At 46.2% G+C, this 21,407-nt stretch overlaps 1 protein-coding gene across 1 annotated transcript in view; it reads left to right on the top strand.

The window, feature by feature from the left end:
• Positions 1-20,861, top strand: part of hacd2 (3-hydroxyacyl-CoA dehydratase 2) — a 29,680-nt gene extending 8,819 nt beyond the window's left edge. Inside the window, exons 2-7 of the mRNA XM_055638795.1 lie at positions 359-476; positions 3,328-3,346; positions 7,002-7,090; positions 8,682-8,803; positions 15,675-15,853; positions 17,553-20,861. Coding sequence (XP_055494770.1) covers positions 359-476; positions 3,328-3,346; positions 7,002-7,090; positions 8,682-8,803; positions 15,675-15,853; positions 17,553-17,635 — 610 coding nt within the window. The 3' untranslated portion in view covers positions 17,636-20,861. The remainder of the gene's footprint in view (positions 1-358; positions 477-3,327; positions 3,347-7,001; positions 7,091-8,681; positions 8,804-15,674; positions 15,854-17,552) is intronic.
• The last annotated feature ends 546 nt before the right edge of the window (positions 20,862-21,407 follow it).

Here is a 21,407-nt window from a genome sequence, read left to right as displayed (position 1 = left end):
GTCCACAACTCTCTGCAATTTTTGCTGATCACGACGCCAATTTAAACTGGATACCCGTCTCAACTTCCATATGTGATCAATATCCCTCAATCCCACGCTGTATGACTATCTATACAACATTGAAGTCCAATAAAGTCTGATTAACGATTGTTCGAAGGTCTCCAATGAGGTAGTTGGGGGGTCAGGACCGCACGCTAGCTGATGAGAGCACCGTTCATTTGCCTGATAACAGCTGGGCCTGGGTTAACTGAAAATCCACAAGTGGTGTTGTGCAGTTGGAGCCATTGAAATTTGCGAAGAAGAGGGCTCGTTGAAAGCCCGTGGTCCCATTTATGAATTGCTTCCCCTGTTGTTTCAGGTGGATGGTCATCGCAGTCGGTCTGATTCGAGCTGGCTTGGCCCGGGGCACCTACCACGGTCTCTACTATTCCATTGAGAAGCCGCTGAAGTTCTTCCAGACAGGGGCACTGCTGGAGGTGGGTGATTGCAGACATTCTCACACTAAACTTCCCGTCCTGGGCCTCCTCCATTGCCAGAGTGAGGCCACAAGCAAACTGGTGGATCATCACTTCGTATTTCGTTTAGGTGGTTTACCACCCAGCGGTATGAACGTTGAATTCTCTAATTTTTGGTAAAGAGGCTGTCCCACTGTACGAGCTAATTCAAGAGTTCTCCCGAGTTCCCCCTGATTCGAACTCGGAGAATTACAGTAATAGCCGCTCGTAGGTACTCGGGGCTCTCGTGGACATTTTCCAACATGTTGAAAAAATCTTCACGAGCTTACCGCATTTCCCGAGTACCTGCCGTTAGCGTTACGAGCCACTAAGAGACGTCCCCGAGCTCCGACGTACCCGCTACATACATTCTACGTGCTTACCACGAGTTTGAATTTTTTTTTATACTCAGGAGAGCTCTTGAATTAGCTCGTACAGTGGGACAGCCCCTTAACTTACACATGCACTCTCCTCCCCCTCTCCCCTAGTTACCCTCCCCTCCCCCCCCCCCCCCCCCCCCCCCCCCCCCCCCCCCCACCCCCTCCTCCACTAAAAATCGATTAACCAATGTCACTATCCATTTTCTCCAGAGATATTGCCTGACCTTGCTAAGTTACTCCAGCATTCTGTGTCAAAGCTCCAGTTATCAGCCTGTCTTATCTTTGGCATCGCATTCTGTATCCCACAATGTGATGGATGTTTATGTAAAATGTAAATTATGTTGTGTCTGGGGTCTATTTGTTTGTAATGTATGGCTGCAGAAACGGCATTTCGTTTGGACCTCCAGGGGTCCAAATGACAATTAAATTGACTATTGAGCATCCCACAAACCTTATCATGATATGTGGTTCACTTGGCTCCTGGTGAGGCAAGAAATTGCAACTCTTAAGTTGTGGTCACACCACAGATGATGATTTATGATGTACAGGGTGGCACCGCTGGTAGACCGCTAACTCGCAATGCCAGAGACCCAGGTTTGATCCTAATTTCTGGTGCTGTCTGTCTGGAGTTTGCACGTTCTCCCTGTTTCTTCTGTGTGTTCCGATTTCATCTCTCATCCCAAAGATGAGCAGGTTTGTAGGATAATTGACCCGAGTAATTGCTCGGGACCTTTTACCGACGTAATAGGGACAGAAAGTGGGATAACGTGGAACTAGTGTGAATGGGATGGATGGTCGGCGTGGACTTGGTGTGCGTGAGGGCCTGTTTCCATGCTGTACCTTTCAATCAATTCAATCAATAATTTGCCACATTAAGCCCTTTACAAAAATTGGGGCTAGTGACGCAACGAGGCAGCAGCTCTACCAGCTGCACCGCTGTGCCGACCTTAAATAATAACAAAGTGAAAAGTTCTTCTACATAACAGCCTGGGTCTCCTGCCAATGATTTTCATAAAGATTATGGCAGAACTGTGCCGCCATGGGTGTATTGATGGTGCTTTGGGTGAATGGGCTGTTTCTTCATGGGATTAACTTAATCAATGGGACTTCTCCATGGATTGTCACCATGACGTGGTGGAGAAGCTTGTGTGGGTCCTGAGAGCGATGCCGTCTGGAGCTGTGCTCCTGGTAGGGTCACCCATGGCGGTAAGGTTGAGGAGGGTGGTCTCTGACAAAGAGCAATCCAACCAAGACCTCAACGGTGGAACAGGCGGAGGACGATTGCTGACCTTAGTGGAGCATCACAATGGCTGGGAAGGCGGATGAAGGCTGCAGCAGAAAAGGGTCTCCGGTCGTCTTGGACTCCATGCCACTGGATCCTGACCCAGATCTGTCAAGGACCCCACGTGGGGTGGCTGCCTGTGCACCAATCTCCCCACGTTAAGCAAAGTCACGCACGGGCATCCTCCATATCGGGAATAGCTCCCTGGAGACACCCGTGGTCAGCCACGACCGAAGGGGGCCTAAGTAGGGACTAATGTGGATTCCTTTGGTTGGAGGGAGTCGTGGCCTTGTAAGGTTGCTACAGTTACAGGCTGTGGGAGGCAGTGGTGCACCAGCTCTGTTGTCAGCAGTCTAAAAGCACATGTGTATTTTAAGGCAAACTTAATCTGAATTCCATTTATTGGAATGTGCTGATAAGGTGAGGAATGTCCCCTTGAACCAGTTTAATAGTTGATTGTAAAGAACACTGCGTTTTAACAGGGTCATGGCAAGTGAAGTACTTGCTATGGAGAACATAGGAAAATATTCAGGGGATGAGATGGAATCAGATGAAGGCACAAGGAACTACAAATACTGGTTTGCAAAAACAAAAGACACAAAGTGCTGGAGTAACTTAGCGGGTCAGGCAGCATCTGTAGAAAATATGGCTCGGTGACGTTTCATTGAGATGAGAGATGCAGTTAGCTTTTCAGATTTCATCAAGCTTTAGACTTCAGAGATAACCTACAAACCTGCACATCTTTGGCATGTGGGAGGAAGCCGGAGCACCCGGAGGAAATCCACGTGGTCCCAGAGAGAATGAGAGCAAACTCCGCACAGACAGCATCCTGGGTCAGGATCGAACCCGAGTCTCTGCCACTGTGAGGCGACGGTTCTACCAACTGCCCCACTGTGCCGCCTCTAAATAACTCGCAATAAAAGGAAAAATTTCTTCCCTGTCACCCTGGATCTTCTGCTAATTATTTTAATAAAGATTATGGCACAAAGTTATGTCGTTAATGTTACGGCTTAATCTGCACACGACAAATAATGAAATGCCAAGCTTCTTTGCAGTGGCTTTAGTGCATGAGATCCTTAAGAGTCTGAACTCTTCTACACCTCAACATGTCTCTAAAACGAGCAAAGAAGTGGTAGCATGCTGCTAAATTTATCTTCTTTTTCCCCCCCAGATCCTTCATTGTGCTGTAGGTATGTATGCACTTCTATTCCTAACGCATGAGGTAACCGTTTCATTTTTAATAAATTGCCGTTAGCTTGTGTAAAGGGCATGTCCCACTTAGCGATTTTTTTTTTTTGGCGACTGCCGGCGTCATATCGATATCGTCAAAAAGATTTTGAACATTTCAAATTCCAGTGGCGACGAAACAAATGTTGCGACACTTGAAAAAAACACGGTGCATCATACATCGTCACGCGGCAGCTTTTTCGGTGACCTGGTACGTCAGTCAATGATGCCGGCAGTCGCCGAAAAAATCGCCAAGTGGGACAGGCCCTTAAGAGTAATGAATGGTGGTCATTTTTTGTAAGTATCATCCTTTCTCTAACACTCCTGCTGTAAATTGATGGTGGCTTTATTGATGAAAGGATGTTTGTTGAACTCTCTCCAAACTCTGCAGGTTGGGTATGCTGTATTTTTGACTAATGTTTCGGTTTGGTCACTTCGGTTTAATGAGGGCATGGGGAGGGCAACTTTCTTATCACACAGAGGCCGGCCGGTGAGCTGTCCGAGGAGGTGGCAGAACCTGGTGCAATTAGTAGGTTCCCCTCGGTCATGACTGACCATGGGTGATGCATCCTGGTCGGATGCAAGCCTGGGCAATAGAAAACATAGAAACATAGAAAAATAGGTGCAAGAGTAGGCCATTCGGCCCTTCGAGCCTGCACCGCCATTCAATATGATCATGGCTGATCATCCAACTCAGTATCCTGTACCTGCCTTCGCTCCATACACCCTGATCCTTTTAGCCACAAGGGCCACATCTAACTCCCTCTTAAATATAGCCAATGGACTTGCCTCAACTACCTTCTGTGGCAGAGAATTCAACAGATTCACCACTCTCTGTGTAAAAAATGCTTTTCTCATCTTGGTCCCAAAGGTTTTCCCCTTTATCCTTAAACTGTGACCCCCTTGTCCTGGACTTCCCCAACATCGGGAGCAATCTTCCTGCATCTAGCCTGTCCAACCCGTTAAGAATTTTGTAAGTTTCTATAAGATCCCCCCCTCAATCTCCTAAATTCTAGCGAGTACAAGCCGAGTCTATCCAGTCTTTCTTCATATGAAAGTCCTGACATCCCAGGAATCAGTCTGGTGAACCTTCTCTGCACTCCCTCTATGGCAAGAATGTCCTTCCTCAGATTAGGAGACCAAATCTGTACGCAATACTCCAGGTGTGGTCTCACCAAGACCAATGTCATATGGAGGACAGGCTGTTGCCCATGCAGCACGTCCCCCCTCTCCACGTCGCTGATCGATCCAAAGGAACAGCAGGGCCGTTACAGTTTGGCACCAGCGCCATCGTAGGAGCTGCCAGAGCGAGGTTGTAGACAACGACGAACTGCCTTAGGGGCTCCGGCTCCGGATTTTCTTGAGGTTTACTCCAGGAGCCTTTTCCATGACTGGATATGGCCACAAGGCAGTGGGGGTTTTAAATCAGAGTTTTCCCTCTCCTAGATGGACTGCCTTCCCCATCTGCCTGAGACTCGTGGTGACGGGGGTGTCTACCTTCCCGTGCAGGTCTATAGCACCTGCCCAATGCTATAGTTGGGTACAATTACAAAGTTTAAAAGACATTTGTGCAGATGCAAGGGCAGGAATGGGTTTAGATGGATAAAGGGGTAAAAGCAGGTAAATGAGACTCGCTCAGGGAGGCATCTGCGTTGGCAAGGAGAAGAATGAATGATACTTTATCATGTGACATGTTACAGTGAGATTCTTTGGTTTGCATACACAAGTATGCAAAAAGTCAATAGACAATAGATGCAGGAGTAGGCCATTCGGCCCTTCGAGCCTGCACCGTCCGCCATTCAATGTGAGCATAGCTGATCATCCCCAATCAGTACCCCGTTCCTGCCTTCTCCCCATATCCTCTGACTCCGCTATCTTTAAGAGCCCTATCTAGCTCTCTCTTTAAAGTATCCGGGGAACCGGCCTCCACCTCCCTCTGAGGCAGAGAATTCCACAGATTCACAATTCTCTGTGTTTCCTCATCTCCGTTCTAAATGGCTTACCCCTTATTCTTAAATTGTGGCCCCTGGTTCTGGACTCCCTCGACATTGGGAACATGTTTCCTGCCTCTGGCGTGTCCAAACTCTTAATAATCTTATATGTTTCAATAAAATCCCCTCTCATCCGTCTAAACTCCAGAGTATACACAACATACCTTGGGTGCCGGCAGAGTTACAAATCAGATTCAGATTCAGATCAGATTCAATTTTAATTGTCATTGTCAGTGTACAGTACAGAGACAACGAAATGCATAGACAACGAAATGCAAAAGTATTCATTTCTCCATTCCCCCCCCCCCCCCCCGCACGTCAGGTCCATTGATGGCCTGGCCTCAACCGCCACCGTGCCCTCTCATAGAGTGATACAGTGTGGAAACAGGCCCTTCGACCCAACTTGCCCACACCGGCCTGACTCCGCTATCTTTAAGAGCCCTATCAAGCTCCATCTTGAAAGTATCCAGAGAACCACCCTCCACTGCCCTCTTAGGCAGAGAATTCCACAGACTCACAACTCTCTGTGTGAAAAAGTGTTTCCTCATCTCCATTCTAAATGCCTTGCCGCTTATTCTTCAACTGTGGCCCCTGGTTCTGGACTCCCCCCCAACATCGGGAACATGTTTCCTGCTTTGAGCATGGCCAAACCCTTAACAAATCTTATATGTTTCAACAAGAACTGAGATTTCAGACATAGCTAATATGGGGAACTCGTGTGAGCAGATTAGATTGAACCTTGATTCATGAGTAGATTCTTAATAAAACAGGTGTCAAGGGTTATGATGTGAAGGCAGGGAAATGGGATTAGGTGGCAGAGCTCAGCCATGATTGAATGTCGGGGTAGACTAGATGGGCCGAATGGCCTAATTCTACTATAACTTGTGAAGTTGTGAGTGTGCTCTCTGAACCTAAAGCTGAGCAGATTTGAGATAATTTAACTTTATCAGTGCCGTACTTTAATTGCTTTGAAAAATGTAGAATGCTAACATCTGATGGTAAACATAGAGCATGTTTAATTCTCTGCACTGATCCCCACATCTCAATGATACTTTAATTTCACTGTACCGAGTGCGGAGGGTAGTGCTAGTGTGTGGGGATCGCTGGTTGGCACAGACTTGGTGGTCTGAAGACCCTGTTTCCCCGCTGTATCTCCAAACTAAACTAAAGAAAGATTATAGACACAACGTGCTGGAGTAACTCAGCATGGACAACTTCTTCTGAAGAAGAGTCGAGCGTGTTTTATTGTCATGTCCCAGATAGGACAATGAAATTCTTACTTGCTGCAGCACAACAGAATATGTAAACGTAATACATTACGAGAAAAAAAAAAGTTCAATGTGTGTGTGTGTGTGTGTATATATACACATTCACACATACTCAATAAATAAACAAATATAGTGCAATAATAATAATAATAGTCTGTTGTAGTTCAGAGCTTATTTGTCGTCGTGTTTAATAGCCTGATGGTTGTAGACCCGAAATGTCACCCAATCCTTATATCCAGAGATGCTGCCTGTCCAGCTGGGTTACTCCAGCATTTTTGTGTTTATCTTCGGTGTAAACCAGCATCTGCAGTTCCTTCCTACATAAATAAGGATTATCTTGGGGTGATGTTGTTTTGCAGGAATTGTTCCATCTTCCGTGGTCCTGACTGGCTTCCAGGTGATGTCCCGTGTATTCCTGACCTGGGCAGTGACACACAGTGTGAAACAGGTAGGGGGGGGTGGGGGGGGGGGGGGGGGGGGGGGGGGGATCGAGGGAAGATGTCAGTGCTCGTATTGCAGCCCTTGCATTTATGAGTGAGGATGCTGCTTGCAAGCTGTTCCTGTGAGACTGACCACCATAACATGAACCTGTCTTATGGCTGTTCCACCTTGGAAATAATTACTGTGCAGTCTGGTGCTGTGGCAATGAGGACTTCGTTGTGGCCCAGATAGACCTGTCACCCCTTCATAGAATGGTTAAATAATACAGCACAGAGGGCGAGGGGGGAGGGGGGGGGGGCATTTGGCCCCATGTACCCCTGCTGGCTTTTTGGGAGAGTTAGGTTTAAGGTGAAGGGGGAAAGATTTAATAGAAATCTGAGGGGTGAACTTTTCCACACAAAGGGTGGTGGCTGTATGGAACGAACTTCCGGAGGACATGGCTGAGGCTGGGACTATCCCAACGTATAAAAAAAACAGTTGGACAGGTACATGGATACAGCAGGTTTGGAGGGATATGGGCCAAACACAGCCAGGCGGGCCTAGTGTAGCTGGGACATGTTGGCCGGTGTGGGCAAGTTGGGCCGAAGGGCCTGTTTGCACTGTATTACTCTATGACTCTTATGAGCTATCCAATTCCTCCATTTTTTTACAGGACTTTGATTATTAGATCACTTCTGAGTTGCAAGGTTCAAGTTAGTATAGAGTTGATCTTCCCAGTGTTGTGGAGCTGAACGCTGCGCTGTCAGGCATGCTAGCGTTTGGGTTTGCCATTGAACTAAGACGGGCTACAGTGGCGCAACCCACATCGCCAGAGATCGGGGTTCGGCTCTAACTTGGGTGCTGCCTGTGTGGAATTTGCACGTTCTCTCTACGACTGTGTGGGTTTCCTCCGGATGCTCCGGTTCCCTCCCACATTCCAGAGACATGCAGGATTTTGGGTTAATTGGCTTCTGTAAACTGCCCACAATGTGTAGGATGGGAGATTGGGATAATATTTAACAACGAGCATAACACTGGGACAACTGAGATCGCAATAATCGCAATGTTTACGAAACATTTCGGAAGGTACATGATTAGGGCAGGTTTACAGGGATAAGAGCCAAACACAGGCAGGTGGGACTAGTGAAGATGGGACACGTTGGTCGATGTGGGAAGGTTGGGCTTGAAGGGTCTGTTTCCATGCTGTATCACTCTATGAACCTAGAACCAGTGTGACCCTTGATTGATGTTGAGAAATAGACACAGAATGCTGGAGTACCCCATCGGGTCAGGCAGCATCTCTGGAGAGGAGTAACGTTTTGGGTCGGAACCCTTCTTCAGAGGGTTGGTGTGTACTCGGTGGGCTGAAGGGCCTATTTCCACATTGTATCTCTAAACTAAAAAATAAGCTAGATAGGGCTCTTAAAAATAGCGGAGTCGGGGCATATGGGGAGAAGGCAGGAACGTGGTACTGATTGGGGATGATCAGCCATGATCACATTGAATGGCGGTGCTGGCTCGAAGGGCCGAACGGCCTACTCCTGCACCAATTGTCTATTGACACTGAAATCCTGTGACTGGAGGTAACTTTCCTGTTGTTCGCTCCTCTTGTTGCCCAGGTGCAGAGCGAGGATAGCGTGCTCCTGTTTGTCGCTGCCTGGACCCTGACTGAGATTGTGCGTTACTCCTTTTACACGTTCAGCCTGCTCAACCATCTGCCCTACCCCATCAAATGGGCCAGGTAACAAGCTGCCAAAGGCACCCTCTTTCTCTTGGAAGCAAAGTTCAAAGCAGCGGGGCGGTTTACCTTGCCTTTATGCTCGAAGCCATTTGTTTAATTTATTATCGTCACCTGTACCGAAGGACAATGAAAATCTTTTTATCGCGTGCTATCCAGTCAGCGAAAAGAATATACATGATTACCATCCACAGTGTACAGATACAGGATAAAGGGTATAACATATAGATGTATAGATTTTATCTCTCTCCATCTCTGGCACAACCAACATAGATCTGGCCATGGGGGAAAAACTGGGTTTCAAGATTAAGCTCAACAGTGGCAAAACTAAGTTGAACATGGAAGTGAAGATGCCTGAATGGGAGGTCAGATAGGAAAATTGGGATTCGAGGGATAAAGACATTTTTCCTCAACACCATTGTTTGAGAAAGAACTGCAAATGCTGGAAAAATCGAAGGTAGACAAAAATGCCGGAGAAACTCAGCGGGTGAGGCAGCATCTATGGAGCAAAGGAATAAGTGACGTTTCGGGTATGAAGAAGGGTCTCGACCTGTTCCATCGCTCCATGCTGCCTCACCCGCTGAGTTTCTCCAGCATTTTGTCTACATTCCTCAACACCATTATCAGTTATTATTGTCAACTCAGTATTTTTTAAGCTGATAATGTTGTGCATAGTGGTGCTGGATTCAAATTTCTGAGTAGCACAATTTGAGCTCCTTTTATTTCCAGATTATGCGATGGCACACCTGAATTTGCTTTTTCACACAACCATCACTAATTCAAATGGCGTTGAGTTACTCCAGCTTTTTGGTGTTCATCAGCATTGGCTTCCATCAGGTCATGAAGCAATGCAACAATTTTCACTGAAATAATGACATTTTGTATTTAATTCTCCAATTTCCTAATTTGAGCAAACTCAAAACTAGCTCGCAAACGGATGGCCCTTTGAATGCGCATAGAATTTACCCAAATGTTTGATGCTTTCATGCAGGCCTTCAATTCATCTTTCGTTTAATTTATTGTCACGTGTACCGAGGTGCCGTGAGAAGATTTTGTTGCGTGCTAACCAGTCAGCGAAAAGACAATACATGATCACAATTGAGCCATCCACGGTGTACAGATACAATACAAGATAAAGGGAATAACATTTAGTGCAAGATATAGTCCATTAGAGTCCGTTTGATGGTAGTCCAAGTCCAGTAGTCCATCCCCTTTCATAGTCCATAGCATCATTGGCTGCATTTGACGGAAATCTCCAGCTGGCATTAAAGTTACACCTCCTGTAAATTTATCATTGTGTCTAAGATCTTGCCATGTTCGATCTAATGTCTCAGTGGCGGCTTTGTGACCCATTGTACATTCATCTCATACAATGAGTTTACAGTCTTGTAGATTTTTTTTTCTCTTTGCTGTTGTCCACTTCCATATTCATCAATTAGGTTTAAACGGCGAATGTGTATTTTACCCCTCTATCTAGTGTTGAAGCAATGCCTGATGATACCACATCCCAGGCAATCATATTTTCTCTTCAAACTTTAAATTAAGAAGTAATGTTTTTCCTGTTCCACCAGGAAGCACCCCCACCTCCCCCCTCCCCAAAAAAAATCACAAATCCTTGGACTTGGTAAACATTTGTAATAATATCCTAGGCATTTATTTTGTATCTCAATCATCTTGATTCTTGCACTTAGATATATTTGCCTTACTGGTCGTAAGTGTAGTTGTTCTCCTGCCCAAACTCTGTGCGGGCATTTTTGGTTTCTCTTTCGGGTTCAGGTAGACCAAATCAGAAAGAGAAACTGTCAGAAATTTAGTTTGTCACTAGACCAAGTGCAGACCCGTTGGGTCTGCTCCCCCAACGCAGCCGTTCCCTACCCGTAGCCCCCACGGGAGACGTGGTCCCCCAACTCAAGCCGTTCCCGAACATAAGATTCCAGCACTCAGCAGTGCGGCTGTTTTTAAATAGGGTCTTTGAGGCGAGAGGCGGGCGCCTGCAGCCGTTATGGTCGCTGGCCAGCAGGGGGCGACAAAATGAGTGGGGGGGGGGAGAAGGATTTTATTAAAAATGTGTGCATAAACACGACAAAATGTAATCAGGAGTGGATACTTGGAATGAAAAGTGAAATCTCTACAGAAATGGAAAAAATCTCGGCGATTCTGCTTCTGGTGTTGGCGTAGCAACGAATCAAAGGCTGGCACCCACAAGTCGGGCAGAAACACACATACACACACACACAGAGTTTTAATATTATATAGATATAGATAAAGAACTGTGAAACGGCTACAACCACCGTTGAACGGAGGGGAAGGGCCACAAATCCGCTGTTATAGATTTTTATAGACCCAATTCCAGTTCTATAAAAATCTATAACAGCAGATTTGTGGCCCTTCCTCTCCGTTCAATGGTGGTTGTAGCTTCTGGAGTTGGGTCCGCCCAAATAGTTGGTTTCCCCAGAAGTATGTCAGGGGAAAAAAAAAATCTTGTTTGTTTGTGGAAGCTAAGCTGCAGTGAACATCCTTATGTTGAACCAAAGCTTCAAAGAAAATGTCAGATTTTTATCTTGTTTTGTTCCTGAGACGGACACACACAGGACACAAGGACATGTGTGATTTGCAGATGATACGAAGATATTTGCGGATGGTACGAAGATAGACGAGGGGCAGATGGTGTAAAGAAATCTGGGACTCTGCAGAAAACTTGGACGAAATGGTTAGGAGTGTGGACTTGAGAAGTGTAAAATGGAATATGGTGGTAAAAAACTGCAGAGTCGCACATTTGTTGGTAGTAGGAATCAAAAACAATAGAAAACACACACACACAGAGTTTTAATATTATATAGATATAGATAAAGAACTGTGAAACGGCTACAACTACCGTTGAACGGAGGGGAAGAGCCACAAATCCGCTGTTATAAATTTGCACCGACCCATTCAATATGATCATGGCTGATCATCCAACTCAGTAATCCCGTACCTGCCTTCTCTCCATACCCCCTGATCCCCTTAGCCAAACAAGGGCCACATCTAACTCCCTCTTAAATATAGCCAATGTTTGTTTGTCAAGCTAAGCTGCTGTGCAGAGAGTTCCTTAGATTCACCACTCTCTTCAAAGAAAAATGTTCTTTTTTATCTCAGTTTTTAAAGGAGACCCCCTTAGGACACAAGCGTGTGATTTGCAGATGATCCTGGATTTGCCCTACATCGGAAACAGATCTTCCTGAAATCTGGGACTGTGCAGAAACCCCTGGACAGGTTAGGAAGTTGGACTGAGAAGTGGCAGATGGAATATGGTGTAGCAAAGTGCAGAGTCGCACATTTTTGGTAGTAGGAATAAAGATGTAGACTATTTTCTAAATGGGGAGAGAAATCAGAAATCAGGGGTGCAAAAGGGCTTGAGAGTATTGGTGCAGGATTCCCAAAAATTTCAAGTCGGTAGAAAGGAAGGCAATGATAGCGTTATTTTGAATGGGCTAGAATACAAAAACGGGTGTAATGCTGAGGCGTTATAAGGCACTGGTCAGACCACATTTAGAGTATTGTGAGCAATTTTGGGCACCATATCTGAGGAAGGAGGTGCTGGCTTTGGAGAGGGTCCAAAGGAGGTTTACAAGAATAATCCCAGAGATGATTAGGTCAATGTGTGGAGCGTTTGATGGCTCTGGGAATGTACTGGCTGGAGTTTAGAAGGATGGGGGAGGGGGTTACAGCGGAGTTTGATAGGTTCCTGATTAGTTCGGGCGTCAAGGGTTACGGGGAGAAAGCAGGTAAATGGAGTTGAGAGGGGAAAATAGATGGCCCTGATCGAATGGCGGCGTAGACTTAATGGGATGATTGGCCTAATTCTGCTCCCATGTTTTATTGTCACATTAACATGTTTAACATGTTTATTAAATAACTTCAGCAGTGATAATGGGGAAGGAATTAAAAATCTATAACAGCGGATTTGTGGCCCTTCCCCTCCGTTCAATGGTGGTTGTAGCCGTTTCCCAGTTCTTTATGCAAACTAAATTCCTGACAGGAGCACTCTCATTATCACATTGTAGACAATAGGGGTGGCACGACAGTGCAGCGGTAGAGTTGCTGCCTTACAGCGCCAGAGAGCCGAGTTTGATCCTGACTCCGGGTGCTGTCTGTACGGAGTTTGTACATTCTCCCCGTGACATGCACGGGTTTTCTTCCGTTTTCTCCCACATTCCAAAGACGTACGGATTTGAGGGTTAATTTGGCTTTGGTAAAATGGTAAATTGTCCCCGTTGTGTGTAGGATAGTGTCATGGGCCTGTCCCACTGTACGAGGTAATTCAAGAGCTCTCCCGAGTTTGAAAAAAAAAAAAATCAAACTCTTGGTAAGCAGGTTGAATGAACGTAGCGGGTACGTCGGAGCTCGGGACTACTCTTAGCGGCTCGTAATGCTAACGGAAGGTACTCGGGAAACGCGGTAAGCTCGTGAAGACTCGTGAAGATTTTTCAACATGTTGACAAATATCCATAAGAGCCCCGAGTACCTACGAGCGGCTATTACCGTAATTCTCCGAGTTCGAATCAAGGGAAACTCGGGAGAACTCTTGAATTAGCTCGTACAGTGGGACAGGCCCTTTAGAGTGCGGGGATCAATGGTGGGCGCGGACTCGGTTGGCCGAAGGGCCTGTTTCCACGCTGTATGTTTAAACTAAATTAAAGGATCTCTAAACTACGCTAAAGGTCACCACTCGAGCTATCCTGCCTGGGATTTGCCTTTTTGCTTTGTATTCTGATGCAGTTTATTTTCCTTTCTTGTCTTCACAGCTTTCTGTAACATTGAAAGAATGGGGTGAAATGTATGGGTCCCTTTAATTCCACCCAGAATATAACCCACTGCCCCTCTGCTAAAGGCACTGTAAGACAGGAGGTTTCCCAGTGTGTGTGCAAGAGTGGATCCTTGGTTTTGTTGCTGCATGTCTGTGTGTTGAGTGGGGAATGTCAAAGTAATCAGAGCGTTTAACCACGGGCCTACACTGGCCAGGCTGCAAAACATGAACTGCTGCGACTGGAGCAGTCTGCAATTCAGTATAGTTTATCCTCACGTGTACTGGGACACAGTGAGAAGCTGTGTAAGAAAGAACCGCAGATGTGGGTTTAGACACAAAATGCTAGAGTAACTCAGCGGGACAGGCAGCATTTCTGGAGAGAAGGAATGGGTTCAAGAAGGAACTGCAGATGCTTGAAAATCGAAGGTAGACAAAAGTGCTGGAGAAACTCATTGGGTGCAGCAGCATCTATGGAGCGAAGGAAATAGGCAACGTTTCGGGCTGAAACCCTTCGAGGAGGTTGTAAAACTGTCTTCAGAGGTAGGAGGAGAACTTCTTCAAAGTAGCCATACCTTGAGGAGATATCGCAGTGGAGTAGACAAAGTGTTTAAGAAGGAACTGCAGATGCTGGAAAATCGAAGATAGACAAAAGTGTTTGCAGTGAAAAGCCTTTGATGCGTGCTATCCAGTCAGCGGAAAGACTATACATAACTTGTACAAACCCTGTTGCCTTTGTGCATTGGCAGTGGTGGAGTTCAAATCCATTTCAATTCAGCACTTGCCAGGATTGTACAACCGTATGAATTGGGAGCAGCGGTAGGCCATGCTCACCCGCGTGAGCTGTCTGAAGAAGGGTCTCTCCCAAAAACGTTGCCTGTCCATTCCCTCCACAGATGCCCGCTGAGTACCTCCAGTGGTTTGTGTTTTGCTGAAGATTCCAGCAACTGCAGTCTCGTGTGTCTCCGTTCAACTCGATTGCTACCTGCCAGTGCTTGTGTTCCATTTGAACAGGGTCAGGCAGCATCTCTGGAGAGAAGGGATAGGTGACGTTTCGGGTCGAGACTCTCTTCAGACTTCAGAAGGGTCTCGACCAGAAACATCACCTATTCCTTTTCTCCAGAGATGCAGTCTGACCCGCTGAGTTACTCCAGCTTTTTGTGTCTCTCCTGGGAATGGGATGCCGGCCCCCAGGAAATTTACCTAATCCCCAGGGAATTCTTTAATTCCAATCTGCCTCGCCTGACTTTTCTTTAAATATTATACATCTCGTTGATAAATAATGTCCCTGAGAAGAAAGTTCAACCTGAGGAGGAGTCATACAGTCTGTTCACATAACTGAAGTTACGGATAACTAGAATCCTCAATAGAAGCTGCCGCTGAATTCTCTAAAGGATTCTTTAGTCAATAAAGTCAACTGTTTCAATTGGAATTGGCTAGCTTTGTGTGTGGTCGGAAGGGGGACTTGCATATTGCAACCATTGCCTGAGAACAGAATGCTGCAGTGCGGGTTTCATCCCGTATTGCTGGGTCATGAGGGCTTGTGGGCTTACTGGCGTCTGAGGTTAACCCTGGCGTGTGGGACACGAGGATGGGATGGCATGGAACTGGTGTGTGGGTGCCGAAGGACCCGTTTCTACGCTGTATCTTTCTAAACCTAAAAAGACCCTAACTTTGGGAGTGGGTGGGCTGTGTGTGCGTGTCCTAACCACGAGGAAGCAATGCAGTGTGTACGTAATTCCTAACCCAGGGAGTGGGGTTGTGCGTGTGTGATCGTGCTGGTCCTAATCCTGGGGATGGGATGTGTGGGAAGGACTTGCAGATGCTGGTTTAAACCGAAGATAGACACAAAAAGCTAGAGTAACTCAGCGGGCTGGGCAGCATCTCTCAAGAGAAGGAATGTGTGACATTCCTCAGACTCGACCAGAAACATCACCTATTCCTTTTCTCCAGAGATGTTGTCTGGCCCGCTGAGTTACTCCAGCATTTTGTGTCTCTCCTGGGAATGGGATGCCGGTTGTGGGATTGAGTTTATAAACGTTGCAGTTTAAGATTTTTAATTGGATGCTATCTCGCTCCTTCCTGCTTCAGGTACTCGCTGTTCATCGGTCTCTACCCAATGGGAGTGACAGGGGAGCTGCTGACGATATATGCCGCTCTTCCACATGTGCGGAGGATGGGCTTGTACTCTGTCACCCTGCCGAACAAGTACAACGTCTCCTTTGACTACTACACTGTCCTGATCATGGTCATGATATCCTACATTCCACGTAAGTGAATGTGTCTCCTCCTCTGCGGAATGCAGAGTGTAAGTTTACACACCAGACCATCACACTCGCAAACCAGCCTCCCTTCCATTGACTCCATACATCTCATGCTGCCTTGGCAGGGCCACCAGCATAATAGACAATAGATGCAGGAGTAGGCCATTTGGCCCTTCGAGCCAGCACCGCCATTCAATGAGATCATGGCTGATCATCCCCAATCAGTACCCTGTTCCTGCCTTCTCCCCCATATCCCCTGACTCCGCTATTTTTAAGAGCCCTATCTAGCTCTCTCTTGAAAGCATCCAGAGAACCGGCCTCCACCGCCCTCTGAGGCAGAGAATTCCACAGACTCACCACTACCTGTGAGAAAAAGTGTTTCCTCGACTCCGTTCGAAATGGCTTACTCCTAATTCTTAAATGAAGGACCAGTCTCAGCTTAGCTACTCCTTCTTCTTCCCTCTACCATCAGGCAAGAGGTGCAGGAGTGTTCAGTTTATTGTCACGTGTACTGAGGTACAGTGAAAAGCTTTTGTTGTGTGCTATCCAGTCAAAAAAAACTGTGACAATACACATCTCCAGATTCAGGGCTGCTAAGAGGCAACTGAACCGTCCTACCAACAACTAGAGAGCAACAACCCATTACCAGTCCCGGCGTTCAATCCTGATCACGGGTTCTATCTGTACGTAGTTTGCACGCTCTCCCTGTGACCGCGGTTTTCTCCCACATTCCAAAGACGTGCGGTTTGGTAGGTTGATTGGCTTCCGTAAATTGTGTAGGATGGGAAAGTGAGATAACTTAGAACTAGTGTCCGGTTGATCAATGGTCAGCATGGACTCGGTGGGCTGAAGGGCCTGTTTCCATGCTGTATCTCCAAACCAAACAAAACAAAGTGCTGGGATAACTCAGTGAGTCAGACAACATCTCTGGAGAACATGGATGGGTGACGTTTCTGATTGGTCTGTCACCATCTTCAGATAACCATCTTCCTCCACAAGTGTGACTTTCAGTATCACGCCTTTTGCTCTTATGTCTCCACCGTCTTTTAAAAAAAAAAAAGTGATTGTCACTGTGATAAATTTGGTCCGCGTCCTATCACGAACATTCCCATGGTTCTCGCGACCATCCTCCCCCCTGCAGTTTTAAACACGGATACTTTCCCGCTTTTCCCATTCTGATGAAAGGCTCTTTGACTTGAAACATCGACCCTTTCTCTTCCCTTCAACACCGAGTGATCGGCAGTGCATTCTGCATGTGCAATTTGTCTTGCAGATTTCCAGCATCTGCAGTTTTTTTTTAGTTTAGTTTAGTTTATTGTTGCGTGCTATCCAGTCAGCGGAAAGACTACACGATTACAATCAGCCCGTCCACGGAGTACAGACACTGTTTAGTGCAAGATAAAGTCCGATTGAAGATAGTCCGAGGGTCCCCAATGAGGTGGAGGGTAGCTCAGGACCGCTCCCCAATTGGTGATAGGATGGTTCAGTTGCCGAGTGAGCATTTTGCTCCCAATATCAGGCAATTTTTAAAATCGGTGTTAAATTTTTTGTTAGTCCCACGTTAATGGATTTTGTGTGTCGCATGCGGAATGTCCACGCAGCGGAAACGTTAAAAATACTGCCCTGGCACGAGTATTTTTATGAAACTTAAATTAGAAGTGCGTTCTCCGCCCTTCCTCTGCCAACTCATTTCTTTGTGATTCAGTTTTTCCCCAGCTCTATTTCCACATGCTTCGCCAGCGGAGGAAGGTCCTGGGCACGGCGGAACAGAGCAAGAAGATCGAGTAGCCCGCGCCACCTTCTGGGGGGAACAGGCGTCAGCAGAAGGGCTTTTACCTCAAATCCTGACGGTCCCCGACTCCACGGGATGATCGCGCCACTTATCTGATAAACTCGCCCGACGCCGTTTCCCCGCGCGCCCACTTTGTGACCGATGTCTGACGTAAAGGTGCTGTGTTCATTGCACTAGTAGCATGAATTTAGATTGTAGTCTTCTCCTGTTGGCTTCCATGGGGGTCGAGGTGGGGGGATAGAACTTCTAGTAATCTGCTTGTAATCGTTGTCATGAGGTGTCCATGGGGAGCGACGTCTACCAGAGTTTCCAGTTGCGTGCGTCACCCTTTTCAATAGCATCTCTTCCCAGTTCTGTCGGGCAGATCTTCTCCATTCCCAGAGCCTCAGCTGGTGAATCTCATTGGGTTGCAAATGGAAATCTGGGTGACAAGAGCTCAGAACCTTTTGACTGGGTGGTACTGCTGTGGAAGAGGCCGTCGCTTGCTCCAGTACACCTCCCCTTGGTGGCAGAAGTCCCAGGGATGAGGGAGATGGGTAAGGGAGATGTCCTTAAAACATAGTCGTAGTGGAAACAGCCCCAACTTGCCCACACGGCCAACATGTCCCAGCTACACTCGTCCCACCTGCCCGTGTTTGGCCCATATCCCTCCAAACCTGTCCTATCCATGTACCTGTCTAACTGTTTGTTAAACGTTGCCTCAACTAGGCAGCTTGTTCCATACACCCACCACCCTTTGTGTGTGGGGGGGAAAAGTCACTCCTCAGATTCTTATTCAATCTTTTCCCCTTCACCTTAAACCTATGTCCTCTGGTCCTCGATCCACCTACTCTGAGCCAGAGACTCTGTGCATCTACACGATCTAATCCTCGTCTTGAAGTGAAACGAAGTAACCGCAATGACTGTTTGGTTGATCTCCCTTCATGGCTTTGCACAGTTGAATGGCGAAGTCAACTGTTGCCAATGGTTGACCCCAGCCTGCTTGAGTTGCCAATTCAAGTTGGACGCCACCCTGAAGTTGCCATTTGACCTCCCCCCCCCCTTTTCCTGCTCCCTCGTCCACAGCATCTTCCCCCGCCGATCAAAAACCATCCAGGCCCTTCAATCCCCAATGGATGCTCTGGGCTATACATTTTTAATTAGTAACAGCTGGTGTTCAATACATATTTAAAAAAAAAGATGTTCTAACGCCCCCCATTAGATAACTCCATTGACGTTCTCCTAATGATTTAATTCCCGGGGACCTCCGAGCAAACCGGAAAGATGGGCAACCCGAGGCTGCCCACAGTTTGTATTGACCAACCTTTATTGGAGAAAAGTTCAGAATCTCCATTATAAGTCACCTGTTTTCTTTTCTCTTCTGCCCAGCGCTCCTTTTTGTCAATGAACCGGCACCTCTTAAAAAGTTATTTAAAGTCCGATTTTCACTTCTTCTGAATTTTTAATAATACAAAAAGATTAATAAATTAAATAAATGTAAAAATAAAATAAGATGATTAATAATTAATTTTAAAAAAGATTAATGTTTAAAACCAAACTAAAATGTAATTACATTTGTCAGTCAGGTTTTTAAGCAGTTTGCATGACGATTATTTACCACAGACACCAACAGCAAGGCACGATGTGCATACCCACACCTTTTTTAATCTGCAAACAAAGCATTACTTCTGCCTTTTCCCATCTCCCAGCAAGAACTATATTTTGTAAATCCGGTTCCCGTTTTTCCCCCCTTCCTATTTTGATGTCACCCATGAAGATTCACAGCGAAATGCGACCAGTTTAGAGGAACCAGACTTAGTGGAGGAATTTCCAACAACTTTGACCAACCCAAACCTTAACTACTCCGTTTACAATCAAACTGCACTGATAAATCCTCCCGAGTTGTTCCTCTTTAAAAAATACCTTGTGGGCTCTAATCTGTTAACTAAAATTTTTAACTAAAGGCAAGGCTTGTTTCAGCCAATGCTGCACAGACTCAGTTCTTTTGTATATTTAGGGGTTGCTTTTTGTAATTAAGGATATTTAAACTCTTAAGCGTTCCAAAATTTGCACTTTTTTGCATGGGAGCATTTCTAATGAGGTTTTTTGCAAGTATATCTTGGCAGATGCGAGGGGTGGGGGGGATGGGAAGGAACTGACAAGGTTTCCGTGACATGTTAGTTGTCGACCAATTTGTTAATCGTCTGGGAAATGAGCATGCTTGTCATTGATACTCGTTTTATCTCCGTAACGTAAGGTTCCCTGTTCAAAGTGCATGTTCTGTAAAACAGTGGCAAAAATCCATGGATGCCGGTCCACCGGGAGCAAGACTTTGTTGCTTTAACTCCATCCGACGGTCTTGTTAAAGTGTAGACTAGATCCTGAGCTCTGAAGGAGGTGCTCTCGAGCAAGCTCACTCAGGCACAGATCCGGTCAAAAGGTGCTCCAGTCCATGTTTAATAAACTGGTGAAATAGCATAACAAGGTCACGGGCTGTTATTAAAGGGGCAAGACGTGGCATCTGAATCCTTCCGGTTGAATAAAGACTGCGTTGCGCGGTAATGGAGTCGTACATCATGGTCTGAGGACATTTTGGAGTTGGGTCATTTACCAATGTCATTCAGTGGTGGGTTCCATCGATGTTGTCTGGTAGGTGAAGAGTCATGGAGTTATGCAGAGTGGAAACACGTTCTTCATCCCAACTTGCCCACGCCGACCCATCTACAATAGATGGACACAAACAACTGCTGGAATAACTCAGCGGGTCAGGCAGCATCTCTGGAGAAAAGGAATAGGCAACATTTCATGTCAGCCCGTAGACTGAAGAAGGGTCTCGATCTGAATGGTCTACAATTTTCTACAATTACTCCAGCTTTTTGTACCCATCTCTACTAATCCCATTTGCTCGCACTTAGTCCGTAGCCTTCAATGTGAGTGTTTTGTCTCGATACTTAATGCCTCCGGCACTTAGTACTTTCGCTCAAGAATCCGGCATCTGCAGTTTCTTGTGTCTCCAAAATTTAAAAAAACGGTCACACATATAACACATTTACTTTTTCAAGGAAAATGAAGTAAGTTTTTAAGTACATTGTGTAATAATGTGTGGAATGTCAGCAAATTTGTGCACAGCTCGATCGCACCAACGAGGGAAATGACAATATTGTTTAGGTGACATGAGAGATTTACTTTGACGTGTAAGAGTGTAATCAACCTGAGTTCATTGATAAACCTGTTCGCATCTTATGACTGCTCTGGAACCAATGTGTGAATTGTCTGCTGTGTAGTAAGGAACTGCAGACGCTGGTTTTACACCGAAGATATACACACAAAATGCTGGAGTAACACAGCGGAACATCCAGCATCTTCGGAGAGAAGAAATAAGCAACGTTTTGGGTCGAGACCCTTCCGACTCAATTGTCTGCATGTGTAGGAAAGAACTGCAGATGCCGGTTTAAACCGAAGATAGACACACAAAGCTGGAGTAACTCAGAGGGTCAGGCAGCATCGCTGGAAAAAACAAATAGGTCTTTTTTCGGGTCGAGACCCTTCAGACTGCGAGTCAGGAAAGGGAAACGAGAGATGGCGATGTAGAGACATAGAAAACAAATGAAATATAAGCAAAAATATTCTGCTGGTTAGAGATACAGCTCAGAAACAGGCCCTTTGGCTCACTGGGTCTGTGCCACCCACCGATCAGCCCGTACACTAACACTATCCTACACACTAGGGATTATTTACTATCTTTTGCCAAAGCCAATTATCCTACAATCCGGCTCATCTTTGGAATGA

The sequence above is a fragment of the Leucoraja erinacea genome, chromosome 7 (genome assembly GCF_028641065.1).
Source record: "Leucoraja erinacea ecotype New England chromosome 7, Leri_hhj_1, whole genome shotgun sequence".
Lineage (NCBI taxonomy): Eukaryota > Metazoa > Chordata > Chondrichthyes > Rajiformes > Rajidae > Leucoraja > Leucoraja erinaceus.
Note: the sequence above shows the minus strand (reverse complement) of the source record. Positions and strands in the feature narration are given on the sequence as shown.